We start from the raw sequence: 18,359 nt of genomic DNA on the forward strand, positions 1-18,359 counted from the left end.
AAAGCAAAAAGTCGTGTAGAGTATTATTTCAAAGTACATCTTTATATAGAGTTCTGGTATTTAATAGCCCATATTATTATTTTTATTTTTGGAAATAGTCAGTTGTAAGGCAATTTTCAGCATGCTCCCAGAAGAGGGCAGTATTACCCCCTGAAACAGTGCTTCTATGATAGTCGGTAACTTCTTGGTAAGCATATGCCCATTGATGAACTCAGCGTACCGAACAACGAAAAATTATAATATTACAACCCCATCCAATAATAATGACCGTTTGAATGAGAGACTGCATGTTTCCCTCAACCTCACACCTGATGGCACCGTAGCGACTCTCCTCACACCGCTGCCTTTCCCTTACATTCAATCCCTCCCCTTGTATTTGAGTAAAGAATATCAAAACAAAAGCTTACATCAACAGAGCGCACAGTTGCCTACTACAGCACTTCCCAACAGCAAGCTGTTTATAACATCCCTGTGTGCACAAATAGGGACGCACAGAAGCAGAAAAGTAAACATTGCACTGTGAAGGGTTCGCGCCAGCTTCGACTTGATAAAGCAGGTAGGCTAGTTTCTTTTCACTCTAACAGGTTCTGCAGGTAGGCCCAGCTGACGTCTCACCACACCAGCAACACCCACTATGGTGATGGTGGGTGTGACTTCACAACACTTCCTAACTTGTTGTGCCTTTCGAGACAATCCCTCAACGCCAAATCCACGGAGACGGGTGGGAGACGGAAGGACCGTAGTGAACTTGGGAGGCTTTTTGAGTGTTCAACTCATCCCAATGTTCTAGAACTATTTTTACGGACAGCAAAGCCAACATGCTCATTCAGGAATTGTAAGTATTTGTAATTATTTAAATCCCGTTGTGAATATTTATAATGATTATTAGTTTTATTGACTGATGTCAATTACTTCGAGAAAGAAATGCTGTCATCGTTTACACCATTTTCCGTTCAAGAATGAAACCTTCTCTTTTGAATGAAGCTTAAGAACATAACTTTAACTAAATGGGCGTTGTCACAAATCTAGACACACCTGCATGTCAATGTGTAGACTAATATCGCATGAAGTTGAAAGATCGATTGAATGAATGAACAGTCAACAACACAGACCAGAGGTTCAAACGGCCATGGGAATGATAGATTTAAGGAAAATTGATTATAATATGCTGTCATGTGCTCATCACTCGTGAAGACATGAAGTCACCTGCTTTAAGTACAAAGTACACGAATCAACACTAGGCCATTTTTAAAGAATGTCTACCCCATTCATATACCTTGACGATTTCTTAACTTACACTATAAGTCAATAAAGTGTAGAGTGAACAATGTATCAAGACAAGTGAAAATAGTTGTTAATTTACTAAAGCCAACAACTTAAGCATCAGTATGACTGAGAGTTTTCCTAGCATGCAGTCTACTGGGGCTGCTGCTGTTCCACCTGTTGGTCCATCTTTGCGAGGCTCCCATTACACTCTGATCTGTTATAATGAAATATTCAAACACTGTTCAACTGGGCACAGATGCCTATTAATTGCCTATTGTATAGTGTCATAAGAAACACGCACGCCCCCCCCCCACACACACACACACACAATGATTCAAATTGCCCCCTGCCAGAAACAGTCTTCTGTGGTTCTCTATGCCTTTTTACTACGCTTGCTTTAAGCCACAGCAGTGAGTACTGTGTGTTTGTATGTTTGATTGTGCTGTTGCGATGAGGCTATAAACATGTCTTATCTGTTTCTTCTAGCCGAGTCGTCCTTCCTATATCAGTGGAAGAGGTGAGTGTTTGACCCAGCTAGCAGTATGTCATATCTTTGTGTCATAACCTCATCCATTCCAACCGCGACCACAGTTACCCCTCTGAGACACGTCAGGGGTAGTTATGAGCCCAGCTTCTTTACAGCAGGCCCAGAACACTGTTTCTGGAAGAACCAGGTGGACATATAGTTTGAAGCCCTTTGTCCTCCCAGACATTAGTTTTGTATTTCCTACACCTTGTTCTTATCTTGTATTTCCTGTTTCAGATGAGACTCTGTGTTTGTCTATCGCTCTGTTCCCTGATTTTGCCGATAGTACTGTATCTCTTGTAAATCACATCTTGGCGTCCATCCCCTTTGTTGAAATTTTATGAATACATGAGATTTATATACTTTAAATTAAATGGGCCTACCTGCAGACTTGGCTGGTGCCCTATGTGCCATGTATTCCCCTCAATCACAATAAGAGGACCCACTGGTTTAACATGTTTAGTCACATTCCAAACTTTCAACGTGTATCAACATACGGTACACAGCCACCTAAATAAGGCCAATGGCACTCCTCTCAAATAGGATGGGTCTGCTGGAGAGAGCTGCCTCAATTACTGTGTCTCACCAATGACTACTCAATGTATAACTATGAGCCATGCTTAGGATGAGATGACACTGACAGGACATGACAGTTTCAAAGCTTCCTCTGTCTTTACACTCAGTCTGTTTGTTTCTCAGTTTGACAGACTTTGTGTCTGATTATCTGACTGTCCCTCTTTCCGTCTCTCTGCCTAACTTCATACCTGCTGACTTTGCTAACACTCCTAGTTTTTGCAGACTCAGGATCTGTTCTAGAATCTGGAGGAAACAAGTAAGGGAAGTAACGTATAGTCCGCCAGAGGAGTTTGAGAATCAGTGTACAGGGGCCACAGGAGTTTAAATGGAAAACTGAAATTGAAAATGCTAAATAATCAACTCTTTCATGATTCACTGTTACACTCAAGCAACATATTTCCCTTTCGGCCTGAATGAACAAAGCAATTCTCTGAAGATTTCTTTGCTGGTGGTGCAATAACAGAATTAGGCAATCATTTGGACTGGGTTTACATTTTTATAATGTTTTTCTTCATTTTTTGGACAGTTTGCATGTTTCTTATAATATGTCTAATTACCTCCTTCTTTTCTTTCCACACTCAGTACCAGGTGGGTCAGCTGTATTCTGTGGCTGAGGCCAGTAAGAAAGAAACGGGAGGAGGAGAAGGGGTGGAGGTACTCGTCAATGAGCCCTACGAGAAGGATGGAGAGAAAGGCCAGTACACCCACAAGATCTACCATCTGCAGAGGTAGGAGCGGACTGCAATCCTGGAAATGTTTGTGTCTGTAACAGTGAAGAATCCACCTAAACAAGTCATTCCTAACTACTTTATAGCATGGCATTATCATTTTACACAACTCATACGGTCATTATACTTTGGTCTTTCTGCTGGCTCACCAGAAAACATTGAACTTAACAAACTAAATCCTGACTATTCTACAATTATTATATTACCCTAGTCATAAAATGATGTAACATTTTCACCTTTCCTATCTCTCAACAGTAAAGTGCCAAAGTTTGTACGCTTGCTTGCCCCCTCATCTGCTCTCAACATCCATGAGAAGGCCTGGAATGCATACCCGTACTGTCGAACAAGTGAGTCCTGCAACACACACACAGTCACATTTAATAATTTACTGACATGCAGTGTACATGCATAGACATATACTTTGTTTTATAGATCTATCAGTATTCCAGGATGGCCGATATCTTGTTGTTTATTAAGTATCATCCTGAACATTTTGTATCTTCTCTTTTTCTCTTCCATGTCCACCTTTCCTTCCGCTGTAGTCCTCACAGTAAGTACTGTTAATTGTTTTGTTTACTCTGTCAATTTTTTTTACTACTTTCTTCTAATCCATGTGTATTACTACAGTGATGCATAGATACAAACAAAGAAAAACAGGGAAACTTAAACAAAAGACAGCAAAAAACTTGGTCATAAAATAAAAGTAAGTACTTGTAACATTATGGCTATTATACATCCACAGCAAAGATCCTGTTACTTGTTGAGTGTGATTGCCCACTTCAGTAGCCACAGTTGTCATGTGGTTGTGTTCAAGTTCCATGTAGGACTCTCCAGTGCAGTAGGTGGCATATGTGCACATTACGGTCAACACACACAAACACACACACACACACATTAACCCACAGACACAAATGCACACACTCAGTATCGGCAGCATGATGAAAGACGAGAAGGTAACCTTGCCTTTCAGAAAGGAGAGACGCTGACAGGGTTGACTTTACACAGTGGCACACATCTCAAGTGTGTGGGAAACTGTGCATGTGTGTGTGCTTGAGTGGCGTGTGTCTTTTGAATCCCAAGGGGCTGTTATTACACTGTCTCTTAGCTGATGAACTGTAACCCGGGTCCTGACAATGTCATGTAATCTTGTTAAACAGTTTCTATGTGTGTTGACATTCCTGTTTTCCTCCGTCCTCCTTCTTCATTCTTCTGCAGAATGAATTCATGAAGGACAATTTCATGATTAAGATTGAGACGTGGCACAAGCCTGACACGGGAGAGCGGGAAAATGTGAGTAATCTGTTAATGCATTCAATACAGTGTAGCTTAGCCACTCGTTTAAAATATGCTAGCTTTTAAACTGGAGATTGCATGGGAGACCTTGGATGAAATCCAATTCGGTGAGTCACTGTCGTCATTTCCTCTTTGGCTCTGAATTGGTGTGTGACAGTGTTCCTAGCTCTTCTGATATCATCTCAAAGTGTTCTTGCCGATATTTCTGTATCGTGAAGGTGCATGGACTAGATGCAGACATGTGGAAGGATGTGGAGGTGATTCATATAGACATTGCTGACAAAAGCCAGGTGGAGACCAAGGTAAGAGCAGTAGTGTGCTCTTTGTTTATATTTTGTAATAGTCCTGCTCTTGTCATGTCTTAATTAGTACCTGTAGACTGTTCCCAATTCTAATCATTAACTCTCTTGTGTTCACAGGACTACAAGCCAGAGGAAGACCCTGCCACATTCAAGTCAGTCAAGACAGGCAGGGGTCCTCTGGGGCCTAACTGGAAGGTACTGCATTTCCCATAATTCTCCCCTGCCATTCCGTTCGCAGTGACATGCTCAGACCAGAGAAACAACCATTTCATGTTTTTTTGTCTCTTCAGGAATCCGAAGGCTATTAACTTGTCATTCTGTTTGTCTGTAGAAAGAACTGTCTAGCAACAGTAGCTGCCCCCACATGTGTGCCTACAAGCTGGTTACAGTCAAGTTCAAGTGGTTTGGTCTACAGAACAGGATTGAAAGCTTGATTCAGAGGGTACGGCAAGAAATGTCTGCAGTGATGCATATAATACTTATCAATAAGTATTTTTATTGTGGCTTAGAATAGTCTTAACTAGAATAGCAAACATAATGGACTGTAGCGTATGTTATGTTAGTTATGCTAGTTATGTTATATTTTTACGATTTTATGACTTTTATGACACCAGTGTTCTGCTTCTTCTTTAATGAATGCCCCTCCCCTAGGAAGATTGAGGTGCAATGTAACTGTGGGGTGGCAAAGTCCACGATGACACTAGTGTGACCATTCAGTGGTTACATGAAAACCTCCCTGGCTGTGAGGAAGAAGGCTGCACAGAAGTGTCTTGAATAACATGACTCATTACATTCCTGTGACCTCCCTGACTGAGTTTATAAACTCTAGGCGCCAAGTACTGTTTACTGTCCTCCAGTGTTTAGATCAGGGATAGAAAATGCACTACTGTAGGGTTTTATTGCCTGGACTTGATATTTCCTCGTTGGCTAACTTCTGCTTCATATGATTTTCAGCAAGAGAAGCGGTTGTTTACAAACTTCCACAGAGAGCTGTTTTGCTGGATAGATAAATGGATCGAGCTAACCATGGATGATATTCGACGGATGGAGGAGGAGACCCAGAAAGAGCTAGATGAGGTACTGTACAGAATAGTTGTGTATTCCATCTTACAGTTTTGTCATGATAACAGATGTTAGCTATAAAACATTGCTCTGTTACGGCAACTAATGGCTGAAGGATTTCATGAATACTGAAGTGTGCATGTGTGTTTCAGATGAGGGTGAAAGACCCAATCAAAGGCATGGCTGTAGCGGAGGACTGAAGCTGCTGGGACCCCCATTGTGTTCTTGACCACTGGCCCAGGAGAGCAACAAGGCCCGAACATTTAGCTGAATCCCTAATCCAACCTCCACTCCTCTCAACACAATCCTGTTGATCCAGTGGTGTACAATTGGTACAAACTCCTTCTGGCCGATAACCTGACAAGATTTCACCATGTCACTAACATGTCACACAATATTTTTTTTTAAATTTGGGAATAACTTTGTTTTGGAGTTATGTGTTGTTATGATTAGTATTGTCTGCAATTCACCATATGTTTACACAACCAAAGTTGTTATCAATGTTGACTAACTTCTAGTTACTGCTCTCTTAGATATTTTGCGTGTGTCACTCTCCTCTCTTTATTATTCACATGGTTATGGAGCATTGTCCTCAGTGATGGTAACTAAATGCCCGCTAGCTAAGTGCCACTGTAAGTGACATAGACATAATAAAATTCTCTATCACAGTCTGAAATACAATCAGCCTTTTTCTGCTATTCTGGCACATGTGCTAATGCTATATGATTTGGGACGTGGGGAAACAAAAAGTAAGTTAAGTACAAAATAGGAAACATATCCTTAAAAGTCTGTGTTTACTCACAGGTTGGCCTGTTTTGTTTAATTCATTGTCTGTGTTTTACTGAGATACAGTGCAATGACTTTGACAAGAAATGTTATTATTCAATTAAAAAAACGATGTTTATACAGTTAACCTCTTGTGATTTGTCTTTCTTGGTTTAGTTTTACTGTTTCACCACACTCCAAAGGAAGGGTTTAAAATTCCAACTAAAGTAGGCTACATCTGTTCAAACCATGCAATAGAAAACCATACATTAATGCAAGCCGCCTCACTTTTTCAGAATAGAGTTTATAAGTGATATTGTGTGACACTATTAGGGTCACAGACAGAGAGGTCGTTTGCAGATCATGTTGAGATCTCAACATGCAAAAGGTTCTCAGAAATAAAAGCATTTCTCCATACATTACCAGGAGGGCGCTATCGTTCAACAGGATGACCCATTACCCCTGAAGAAGAGAGGAGGTAAACAAATTATAACAGCAGACCATTTTCACTACCATTTCGTATCGTAGTAGAAAACATCCCTGGTTTGGTCCGCATGCAAGTCAAACAGGGGAATTAACACTCATCTAAGTGCGGTAATACACACGATTATGTCGTAATTTTGTCACTAGTCAGCTAGTTAACTTGATATTACCTTACCGCTAGTTAATTATCCATAGATTAATAGCTAGAGCTAGCTAGTTCAGTTTAGCTGCTCTGTGAGTGCCAACTTCACTACAGGAACCCAGCAGGAAATGCTTATTTACGTTAGTGTCACTTGAAGCGCTAAAAGAGTTGAATGTGTCAAGCTCACACCGTACAAGGTTCCTATTGCTAACATAAGCTGGCTTAAGCAAATCTAGTTAATTCTTTCTCAGAACTTTTCATTCTAACTCCATTGTGGGTGTGTTATTTTGCAGCTGGTAAGAAGATGGAAAGTAATGGCCAGTCCAACGTCCAGAGAACAGTCAGCCCGGGGAAGGACTGCTGTCTGGACTCCTTTAGGTTAGACTGCTCACGTAATGTTCATGAATTGCATTTGCTAGTCAAGTCTACAAGACAACCTGTGGTTAAACTGGAAGGTTAAGCAACTACTGCATAGAGTAGGACTATGCAGTAGTCGTAGTAAGTTGTCTTGACTAAGATTTAGTACTTGTACTAAATCTTATTGGAAGACCAATGTATAAACTAGAATATCAGAAAAACACGTTGAGTTCTATTTTTCAGTCTGGTTGCCTGTAATACAAAGCTTAGGGCTTAACAAGACTGAAATGATGGTGATTAAGTTGCCCAACACATTCCCATTCTTATTAGCCAATACGTGGGAACTCTTTCTTCACCAGAGGAAAGTTTAGCCTACACCTTTATCGTGCAACAACCACCCCTTAGATCCGTGTCTACCGAGTGAGAGACTTCAAGTTTATGGGATTGTCTTGGCATTCCAAGTTTTTCTCCTCGGATTTTTTGATGTCGAAATAAAGTTGAGTAAAGTGATTACAGGTTCATCGGGCTGTTTCCTAGTAAAAGGGTTCATACGTTTTTCGCACTGTTCTCACGTGGACCCTCTCAGAGACAGATTACACATAACTCCATTTAGCCCACCCAAGGTCCTCTTCCAAAACCCTGACTGGGACTTACCTTTCCTCACTCCACCTTCAGCCACTGGGACTGGACAGAACCAGGAGACCACTAGAATCTATTTATGTCTCAGAAATCAAGTTATCATATACTTAACTCCTGTAACTTCAAAAGGAGGTACATTACTGAGTATATACTATTTTAATTGAGGATTAAACTGCAAAAGAAGGAGCCATTCTTATTTATAAGAAACTAGCTTCTGTACACTTCACTATTGGAGAACCCAAAATAAGGAACACTCTGCCCATCTGGACCCAGTTGTGAATCTTCCCAGTTATTGAGTCAAGCTCCAGTAGCTTGAGCCACAATGGATGAGATCCGGCATCTGTTTGGTACCATGGGGCGCGTTCGTTCTGACAGCATGGCCAGCGCTGACACTCAATCCACGGGCAGCCGCCTGCTGCTGCGCCAGCGCCTTACCCAGCTAATGACTTGTGTGGATGACCTGGACCCCGGCGACAAGCTACACGATCAGGTGGCCCGAACCTTGGACAATGCCTTTTTAATCTGCGGGAAGAAGGCTGGTCGCATCAAGAGAGACCCTTTCAGGTGGAGGTCGAGTGAAGAGGTTTCTCCTGAAGACCCAGCTTTACTCCATTCTCTTTTGATCTGCTTCTGTCATTCTGTTTGTGCTTCCTCCTGATTGTTGTTGTCTGAGCTAGTGACCTTATTCTGTCAATTGAGAAACACAAGACTGATTTTCATAGACTCATCATCACAAATGTAGCCATCATATCAACTGATGTCTATCTGTATTAGAAATAGACAAGGCTTGGGCTATTGAGTCAAGGGAGAGGGTCAGAGTTTTGTTTGTGTATGCGAATGTTTCTGGATTTGAGTCTAATAACGCAAACGTCTAATTTTGTCATTCAAGCTTAGAGACATTGATGGTGGTCATGGTTATTCTGTACCAGACAAAGAAGTGATTCAGTTTTTTCATGGAAAAATTACATGAATAAGGCTGTTAAATGTTTTTTCTGATTGATTGTAAAGTTTGCCTTCAACAGTTCCATGTGACTCATCAAAGTTTAGCATGTCACTATTCCTCTTTGTCATCTTTCCTCTAGACTGCACATGGTCACGTGGAATGTTGCCTCTGCTGACCCTCCTGAAGATGTCACCTCCCTGCTTCACCTTAACTCCCCCAAGACACCAGACCTCTATGTCATTGGGTAGGAAGACACCTCCACCATATCTGTGATTGGCTAGGCAGATACCAGATCTTTTCGTGTTTAGATTGGTAGACGCTAGAACTATCTTTTTACGTGTGTTCCACTTTATGCACCGCCGGCGGCGCCAACACCTGAATAGCCTGAACCCTGTTTGACCTATGAACATAGGATGGCTGGGTGTCTTACCGTGTATTTCCTGTCCCAGTCTCCAGGAGGTATACGCTGCTCCTCACAGGTTCGTCTCAGACTTGGCATTTGACGACTCCTGGAGCCACCTGTTCATGTCTACCTTAGGAGGACGAGGCTATATGAAGGTATAGGAGAATTTACACCGGGCCCGGTCACGTGACCTAGTTCATCTCCACCAACAATCCTGTCAAGCAATGGCACCTGTGTGTAGTTAGTGGACAGGAGAGGGATGGAAAGGACAGTGGTGTGGTGGTTTAACTTGAACACTTACCTGTGTGATTGTGTGTATTTGGGTTGCAGGTGTCGTCCATTAGAATGCAGGGCCTCTTATTGCTGTTCTTTTCTAAGCTGATTCACATTCCCTTCATAAGAGACATCCAGGCTACATACACACGCACTGGAATCTTTGGCTACTGGGTAAGACACATACATATACTGTACACACACATACACTTATATGTAAAATGCATGTGAGAAAATTCTGTTTTGCTATTAGAAAATAGGCATTGCTCATTAGATATGAGATACTTGTGTTCAGTCATTTAAATCATTGTCTAGATTGATATTTTCAGTTTGACACAGCACTCTTGACTCTTCATTGACTCAGACTACACTTCCAATACCACCCTCAATCTCACAGGGGAACAAAGGGGGCGTTTCCATCCGCCTGTCCTTTTATGGTCACATGATCTGCTTCCTGAACTGCCACTTGGCCGCTCATATGCAGTATGCCACGGAACGCGTTGACGAGTTTGAGTACATTCTGGACAGACAGACTTTCCACGCCAAGAAGACGCCTTGCATCCTCGATCACAAGTCGGTACAACGCAATTAAGAACAAAGGGAAGTTGCTGGGTTGCATAATGACTGCATGGTTCTCTGTAGACACTGCTACTGTTTCAGGAAGGTTGACTGAGGATATTAGGATGTCCGTGTACTCTCTCTTATTCTTGCAACCTCTCTCTCTCTGTCTCTCTTTCTCATGTTTTCCTCCTCTTTCCCTCACCTTTTCTACCTCCATCTCTCCTTCTCTCAGGTTGGTTTTCTGGTTGGGGGATCTCAACTTCCGTATCCAGGATCACGGCATGCACTTCTTACGCTCCTGCATAAACAGTCAAAGTTTTAACCTGTTGTGGAGCAAAGACCAGGTCAGACCTCACACACACACACACACACACACACACACACACACACACACACACACACACACACACACACACACACACACACACATCATATGACAGTGATCTTTTCCCCCCCTTTTAATCAGTTTTTCCATTTGCTCCCTTGATTAAGCTTCTTTCCCCCACTAGTGTGTATTTGATTGTTGCTTTATGTTTGTGTTGCTCACATTGTTCCGCTAACCTGTGGGTCTGTGTGTGGCGTTTGGTCAGCTGACCATGATGAAGAAGAAGGAGCCACTGCTCCAGGAGTTTGAGGAAGGACCTCTAGATTTCCAGCCCACATTCAAGTTTGACAGGCTCTCTGACAATTATGACAGCAGGTGACTTGTAATACACACCTTTTTTTTTGCTTTCATTTGTTCCTTCTCTCTGGAACCTCCCCCCCCCTCCCCCCCCCCCCCCCCCACACACACACACATTCTCTCATATGTTCAAACTCTGCTCTCTCTCAACTTCACAGGCCCTACAGGACATGGTTTGCTCTTGAGTAAGATTTCAAAGCACCACCTCTTCCCCTTCCTCGTTCTAACCTCCCTGACCCCAGTATGAGTTATGGTATTTTCCTGCAGCGGAGCTAGGCTACTAAAAAAAAGATTTCTAAAACAAAATGTCCTTGAAAAAGGTTAATTGTTTTGGCAATTACAAGTTGGAAGCACCTGTGACTTACAATACTCACACAGCTGTCTCTTCCCTTCTCATGTCCTATCTTAACTGTAAGATGCAGTAATACCTCTAAAGAGTAAGCTTGGCCAACCCACAAAGACATTTGCAAGACCAGTAACAGATTGTCTTTGCAAAAAGTTGTGGAATGGCCTGTCTAGCCTCCAAGAATAGTGGCCTCTAGAACACAACCAACCCTGAGAAGTCTGTTGGCTGGAGACCGACATTAGCTTTTGCATGGCTAACACTCATTAGATGCAGCTGGTTGGTATATGACACCCTAATTGTACCTGTTCACGCTGGCCACATCAGTATTTTTGATATGCTTTGAAATGTCCACAAAGGCAAACTTTCTAAATTTGTGTAATGTGCTAAGTTGCTTTTATCTCTCTCCTTCTCTCCCCCACCCTTGTCCTCCCTGCCTCCATCCATCATTCCCTCTGTCCCACCCCGTCACTCTCCAGCGGGAAGAAACGTAAGCCTGCCTGGACAGACAGAATCCTGTGGCGCATGAAGCCCAAAGCCCTGCCCAGCGACCGGGAAGACGAGGAGGAGGACTCAGGATTGGACGAGAAGCTGGCCGTTTCAGTGAAAGCAGAGGAAGAGGAGGAGTTTCCTCTGAAAGTCAAGCTAGACTCGTACGTCAGCAACATGGAGTACCGCATCAGCGACCACAAACCTGTCATAGGCCTTTTTACCATGGAGGTGAGGCACGGTTCCCATTCCTTGGCTTCATGTGTCTACTGGTTTCCCATGAATGGCACGTCATAAGTTAAAGTCTTTCATCTCAGACTGTTTTTTCTTCTCTCTTGATCTCTCGCTCCTCTCTAGTTGAAGAAAATGTATGAGACTCCCCTGGTGCGTGTGTATGCTGAGGGGGATTGGAGCGCTGACATGGACGCCATGGCAGTTTACAGCCCCCAGCAGCCCTTCCCCTCTAGCACCTGGGACTGGATTGGCCTGTACGAGGTCAGATAATGGGGCCCGCCCATGAAAGCCAAACATTTACATTTAGTCATTTAGCAGACGCGCTTATCCAGAGCGACTTACAGTAAGTACAGGGACATTCCCCCGAGGCAAGTAGGGTGAAGTGCCTTGCCCAAGGACACAACGTCATTTTGCACAGCCGGGAATCGAACCGGCAAACTTTGATTACTAGCCCGATTCCCTAACTGCTCAGCCACCTGACTCCCTCCCTGGTCCTCCAAGCATGGGTTTTTGCTCCAGTGGGGTAAGGGATATATTGTTTTTGTGTTCCAGGTGGGATTCACATGCCTGTCAGATTACCTTACCTACACCTGGGTGAAAGATGACCAGGTCTCCTTTAATGATGAGGTCATACAGGTACTGCCTTTGTCTGTCTTTCTGTGTGTATCCACGTTCACATTTGAACTTGAGTAGAGGCGTGTGTATTGGTGTGTGCGTGTGCATGTCTTCAGTAGAGGTGCATGTATTGACCCTGTTTTCCCTGCACTCCTCCAGGTGTATGTGAGTAAGGAAGAGATCCCGGTGAGGGGAGGAGAGTGTGTCCTCTGCTACTACAGCAGCACTCTGCAGTGCATCATTGGCATCAGCCCCCCCTTTAAGGTCAGTGTTGGTGTATATACATACGAATGTATGTGGAGTCAGATGGCTGAGTGGTGAGGGAGTCGGGCTAGTAATCAGAAGGTTGCCAGATCGATTCCCCACTGTGCTAAATGACGTTGTGTCCTTGGGCAAGGAAGGCACTTCACCCTACTTGCCTCGGGGGAATGTCCCTGCACTTACTGTAAGTCGCCCTGGATAAGAGCGTCTGCTAAATGACTACATGTAAATGTACACATCGGCGTGTTTGTTGAGACAAACATACCTAGAAACCGGGTCTTAAATACTGTCATATTGACTACAGTACCATCTACATTCTGCAGTGTTGTCCTCTTCCATCGTAATGGGGGCCTTTCTTGTTGCTCTTTGTTTTTTCTTTAGGTGAACGAGTCTAAAGTAACTGTCGAGATGGGCATGGCTCCAGACAACATCAACTGGCTAGACAAGCTAACAGACAGTTAATTTAAAGCACTGTTGGGTTGATGAAGTGCTCATCTATTACCATACGGAATGAGATGGAAGGCACGTTTTGAGTGAGAATGTGTGATGATGATTCAAATGCAGAGCTTGCAGGACCAGAAATGGCCTTAAAGGCAGTCAGTACTGTTACATTTCCGCTTCTACCTTCTCTCCACTATTTATTCTTTTTGCTTCTCTTTCCTTTTTTTGTAACAGTATGGGATTTTGCTCTCAGTCATCTTGTCTTCTTTTCTCTCTCCTCACTTTTCTTCTGGACCGTTCGCTCTATTGCTGCTGAGACATCACTAAATAACCTGGTTCAGATCCTTTCTAATAATCCTTTTCTAATATATCAGCACTCTGTTGAGCTCGCACAACCAAAACCTTAAAATAGTCCCCACATACCTGCACTCCAGGCAGATTTAAGTGAATCTGCACTGAGTACAGATTTCAGATATTGTCAATTACTGGTCTGATTTCTAGCTACATGGTCAGTGCCCCTTCCTTTTTATAGAACCATGACTATAGTTATACAATATTTATCTTCTTCTCCAATGACACCGATGATACAAGACTGTTTACCATAGTTTTTTTCTGGTCAGTTTTAAATTTATTCTCAAGTAAATGTTCTCTATTTATAATTTTTTTTTTAAAAGAGTTCAGTGCACAGATTTAAAGTAATTGTCCAATTGGATTCCGAGACCTTGCAGACCGACTTGGAAAATCAATCTTTTTTTAATCATGTCATAATGTTAGTAATGCAACGTAAAAATATTTTAGTACCAGGTCATCTGTTTCCTGGGGTTAGTCTGCTGCCAGTTATCTTCTAATTAATGCTTCCATTCCATTTTGGCCATTTGGTTGTTTGGTTTGCATATAACAGTAGAAAAATATATATATGAGAGAGAGAGAGATAAATATATTGCACAAATTGTTAATGTTTGTATTCACCATGTCCTATATATTGAAAAGTTATTGATATGACTGTTTTCCATGTACTGTAGGCCTATAAGACTGGATGTTGAGTAAACAGAGGATAAGAAGATTCAGCAAGTGCCTTAAAGAAATATACATTGATGCTCAATGTCTTGGTGTAGAGCTTACTTGCATTTGATTATGTATTTTTGGATTGAATATATACAGGATGTAGGTAGGTTTGCTTGTTCTGCACATTCAAGTAGATATGCATACAATGATGAAGGCACTTCACTTTGATCTGTTTCAGTTTAATCAGATCTGTATTTTCTTTAGGCTTGCAGGAAATGTTTCTAGCTATATTTTACTGTAAAGATTACTGCTACTTGTTGTCACTTTATCTGTATTCTATTTTTTAATACGTTATAGGAGTGGTCTATTGTCTAAGTAATGTATGTGAATGTATGCAAATAAACGTACTGTAACAAAATAACTAATTTATAGTTTTAAGAAAGCAAACAACACAACGAGTATACTCGAGATCTCAAGGCTGTCGCGTTTCCAATATGAGCACTTGTCTCGGCCCAGTTGAAAGATGTGTTGTGTTGCTGTAGCAACCGTTTGTTTAGATACCGAGAGACGTCATCGATGAGTAGCAACTTTTTTATGTTACAACAGACGAAACGGTACCAGCGTATAAGAAAGGTTGGTACAGCACGGTTTTGGTTGATAACACATTTTGTGGCCTTATTGTTTGTTTTTTTACTTTTGAAATGCTACTGTTATCAGCCATCTAGCTAAAAACTAGTTTGATACATTTCTGTAGGCTAACGGTACTGTACTGTTATAGTCTATATCAGCCAAGTACAGTATCCCATATTTCGTAGCCTACAATTTGGATTAGCCTTCTAAAGTCTTGAGGGTAGCGTAGACTAACCATTTAATTCACAAAGAAAGTGTAAAACAGTATAACCTCACTTATGATAGCTATACTACCTATCATCAGTACCGATCAGTACCAACAGAATGACGTTTTTGTGTGTGGAATGCCCACTTCTTTCCAGCCTTGTTTCAGCAATCCGGTTCTAGCCTTGCAAGGCGGCCTTTCCTTCTTGGCTTATTTTGTGAAAAAACTCTTAATTAAACTCGTCAAAGTGTAGAAGTTCAGACAGTAATTAGGGGTACTGTTTCTCATATTAGAATGTATTTTATATTATTTCCTAGTGCAGCTTTAATCAACAACTACAAGCCTAGACTCTGACTGACCAACAGTGGAGGATGTCTCGACTGATGGGACCTCCACTGAAGTTCATGCCCGCTGAGTGGAGGTTAGCCAACCAGCTGCAGTATGTGAGTGCAGAGGCTGAGCGGGCACGCTCAGAGCGGCTGATAGCAGAGAGCAAGAGACTGATGGAGGAAAGTGACAACGCAGCCAAACGCATGCAGCGGGATGCCAATCAGAGACTAGGTAAGACTTGTAGCCTTATGGGACCCATGGCATGGTCAAGAATCATTACACAGTTCAAAATGTTGTTTCCAAATACTCACCACAGCCATATGTTCCTCCCTTGTGTTCCTGTGTGTGTCCAGACCAGAGAATCCATGACATCAAATTCTGGAGGCAGGAGCTGGACCAGAAGCTGGAGGAGATAGTGCAGGAGATCGAGGTTCTGATCATCTTCAAGAACCGTGTGGAGAAAGCCCTGGAAAGCTGTGCTGAGCCCCTTAGGGTCACTCTGCTCTGCCTGGAAGAGAGGTTACGGGTCAGACCTTTCAGTAAACCAGACATTCAGTCAGACGTAGTTAAAGCTACTACATTACCAGCATTATCAGGATAAAGGGTGTATGTTTTTAAGATTTGTTCTCCCCAAGCCACAGTGTGTGCAGTTCATCCCCAACTGAAAACTGGATGGTACAGACATACAGGTCAGACAGAGGCTTTACCGTTTCCGTCCTGTGTTTGTGTGTCAACAGACAGAAGCGTGTGGCGATCGACCTGGTGCATGACGAGGTGGAGCGTGAGCTGATGAAGGAGAGGGAAGTCATCGAGGGTGTGGAGGCTCTGCTGAAGCGCACCATTGAACAGACCAATGAGCAGATAAGGTAGTAGAGGGTAGTGACTAGATTAGACCAATGAGCAGACAAGATAGAGAGGAGGGGTGAGGTGGGGATCCTTCACTGATTTTCTTCTCCCAAGGTTTCTTCCATTTTTCCTCTTTTGAGTTTTCCTGCAACTTTCTCCTTGTTTTTGAAGATTTTAGGATGGTTTAGGTGAAGTTCCATGGGCATATGTGAAGCCTTCTGTGATGTTACTTGTAAAAAGGGCTTTATTAATACAATTGTATTTGATGAGAAAAGGAGGGGCTAGAGGAGACCCATGAGCACGTGTGTTTTTCTGGTTTCCAGACTGAACCGCTCTGCTAAGTACCACCTTGAGAAGGACCTGATAAACAAGTACCAGGCTGAGAGAATTGACAACTTCTGCTCCATCCTCACCAACAACTCCTCTAGCCTGGAAGACACTCCCAAGGAAACGGGGATCACAGTACCATGGTATAAACGAGATTTTCATGCATGCTCGAAAAGCTTCTTCCTCCTCTGTCCTTTATCTTCTTTCTATAAATCTTTCTATAAATTGAACAGAATAGACAGTGTAACTCTAACCTTGTGTCTCCTCCAGCAACACAGTGACCCCAGAGGAGTGGGAGAACTTCTCCAACATCAACATCACCAAGGCAGAGCATGAGAAGAACAACTCCATGTCACTGAGGGCCCTGGTGGACAGCCTGCTGGAGCAGACAGCTGCGGACATAAGCAGGCAGCATCACATCACCAGCACGGCCCTGCGGCAGCAGGTCCAGGAGAGCAAGACCACCAAGAGGCAGCTGGAGGACCATCTGGCCAAGGTCACACTGCTCTACTTTCTGTTACTTGTACAGTATCCTGTGACTATTTGTTTATCGTGTAAAACTATTACAGAAGAGAAGCAGTTAGCTGTTGATTGTATCTTGATGGATGCTCTATTATAGAACAAAAGAGGCTGTGGCTGCTATCAGATGGATATTCTATGGATATTCTGTTCTTGCATTGTATTGTATTGAATGGTATTGTGTTAAAATAATTGTATTTGATTAAATTCCCCCTGGCAGGTGCTGTCAGAGATCTCCAGCCAGGAGAAGAACCTGGAGGCCCTGCATGTGGCCATCACTGACAAGGAGGCCCCCCTGAAGATGGCCCAGACCCGTCTCATGGCCCGCTGCCAGAGGCCCAGCTGGGAACTGTGCCACGACGCGGTCCAGGTCCGTCTGCTGGAAGAGGTCCAGGAGCTCATGGCTCACATCGACAGGTCAGCCAATTTACCCCGAGTGTTGTTTATCAAGCATATGCACGTGAAATGAAGTATCTGCTTCCCGAATCATCTTTTCCTTGGCTGGGGATTGGCTACTGAATACAAAATGTCTGAGAGGTCAGAGGTCACAGCATGGGGTAGGAGACGGCAAAGTAGTTGAGCTCTGATAGGATGAGCTGCCTGTAGCGAGAGTACACCTCCCATGGTTGGTTATCAATCCACATTGTGGGTCTCACACAGATACAACTGGATTGGTGCCCCTCTTAAAGATCTTGAATGATTTGCCATTAGAAACCATTCTTTTCACTTTCTGCTTAAGATGGTTAGGTAAATTTCAGATTTGTGTCTGATGGGTAACGTTGTCCCTCTAACCCCACTCACCTGATCTCCTGCTCCCAGGTTACGCCAGGCACAAGCCCTGTCGGAGATGGAGCTGAAGGCCCTGATCCGCAGCCAGCTAAACCTGGAAGAAGAGGTCCAGGTGAAGTCCCACTCTCTCTACATTGACGAGGTCATCTGCACCCAGCTGCGCCAGCCTGTGGCAATACACAGTTTCTGAGCAGCCAGGGTTCCTGAAATATTGTCTGGGACTCTGTTGTACCACTGGGGTGTGAGGGGGTTCGATCCCAGATCTTCCAGTGTCTTTATTCATCAATAAACAATGAGATATGAATATACCATTAAAAAGAGGCT

General features: G+C 43.1%; 3 protein-coding genes across 9 annotated transcripts; all 3 read left to right on the plus strand.

Annotated features, from left to right (window-relative positions):
* The first annotated feature begins 694 nt into the window (after positions 1 to 694).
* Positions 695 to 6,666, plus strand: pitpnaa (phosphatidylinositol transfer protein, alpha a). The gene is made up of 11 exons (XM_047035327.1): positions 695 to 835; positions 1,753 to 1,783; positions 2,951 to 3,096; positions 3,352 to 3,443; positions 3,639 to 3,646; positions 4,312 to 4,386; positions 4,608 to 4,691; positions 4,809 to 4,886; positions 5,023 to 5,133; positions 5,646 to 5,768; positions 5,906 to 6,666. The coding sequence occupies exons 1-11, from the start codon at positions 819 to 821 to the stop codon at positions 5,951 to 5,953; spliced, it is 813 nt and encodes a 270-aa protein (XP_046891283.1). The 5' UTR covers positions 695 to 818; the 3' UTR covers positions 5,954 to 6,666.
* Positions 6,667 to 6,987: 321 nt separating this feature from the next.
* On the plus strand, positions 6,988 to 14,771 carry inpp5ka (inositol polyphosphate-5-phosphatase Ka). Of its 5 annotated transcripts, none has more exons than XM_047035743.1 (14): positions 6,988 to 7,112; positions 7,437 to 7,521; positions 9,222 to 9,326; positions 9,532 to 9,640; positions 9,816 to 9,932; positions 10,156 to 10,331; positions 10,552 to 10,663; positions 10,910 to 11,019; positions 11,160 to 11,186; positions 11,824 to 12,064; positions 12,191 to 12,328; positions 12,620 to 12,703; positions 12,842 to 12,946; positions 13,325 to 14,765. In XM_047035743.1, the coding sequence occupies exons 2-14, from the start codon at positions 7,448 to 7,450 to the stop codon at positions 13,403 to 13,405; spliced, it is 1,479 nt and encodes a 492-aa protein (XP_046891699.1). In that variant the 5' UTR covers positions 6,988 to 7,112; positions 7,437 to 7,447; the 3' UTR covers positions 13,406 to 14,765. The 5 variants fall into 5 exon arrangements, 4 of the variants coding, with proteins under 4 accessions (XP_046891699.1, XP_046891700.1, XP_046891697.1 ...); XR_006957176.1 differs by lacking the exons at positions 6,988 to 7,112; positions 7,437 to 7,521 and adding an exon at positions 8,447 to 8,703 and having other exon boundaries at positions 13,325 to 13,465; positions 14,407 to 14,771; XM_047035744.1 differs by lacking the exon at positions 11,160 to 11,186 and having other exon boundaries at positions 13,325 to 14,761.
* A 126-nt stretch (positions 14,772 to 14,897) lies between these two features.
* On the plus strand, positions 14,898 to 18,353 carry tekt1 (tektin 1). Of its 3 annotated transcripts, none has more exons than XM_047035747.1 (8): positions 14,898 to 15,022; positions 15,547 to 15,785; positions 15,908 to 16,073; positions 16,292 to 16,420; positions 16,724 to 16,870; positions 16,998 to 17,223; positions 17,467 to 17,663; positions 18,066 to 18,353. In XM_047035747.1, exons 2-8 carry the CDS (start codon positions 15,596 to 15,598, stop codon positions 18,223 to 18,225), a joined length of 1,215 nt encoding a protein of 404 aa, XP_046891703.1. In that variant the 5' UTR covers positions 14,898 to 15,022; positions 15,547 to 15,595; the 3' UTR covers positions 18,226 to 18,353. The 3 variants fall into 3 exon arrangements, with proteins under 3 accessions (XP_046891703.1, XP_046891701.1, XP_046891702.1); XM_047035746.1 differs by having other exon boundaries at positions 14,956 to 15,022; positions 15,542 to 15,785; XM_047035745.1 differs by having other exon boundaries at positions 14,898 to 15,785.
* The last annotated feature ends 6 nt before the right edge of the window (positions 18,354 to 18,359 follow it).

Source organism: Hypomesus transpacificus, chromosome 15 (genome assembly GCF_021917145.1).
Source record: "Hypomesus transpacificus isolate Combined female chromosome 15, fHypTra1, whole genome shotgun sequence".
Classification (NCBI taxonomy): domain Eukaryota; kingdom Metazoa; phylum Chordata; class Actinopteri; order Osmeriformes; family Osmeridae; genus Hypomesus; species Hypomesus transpacificus.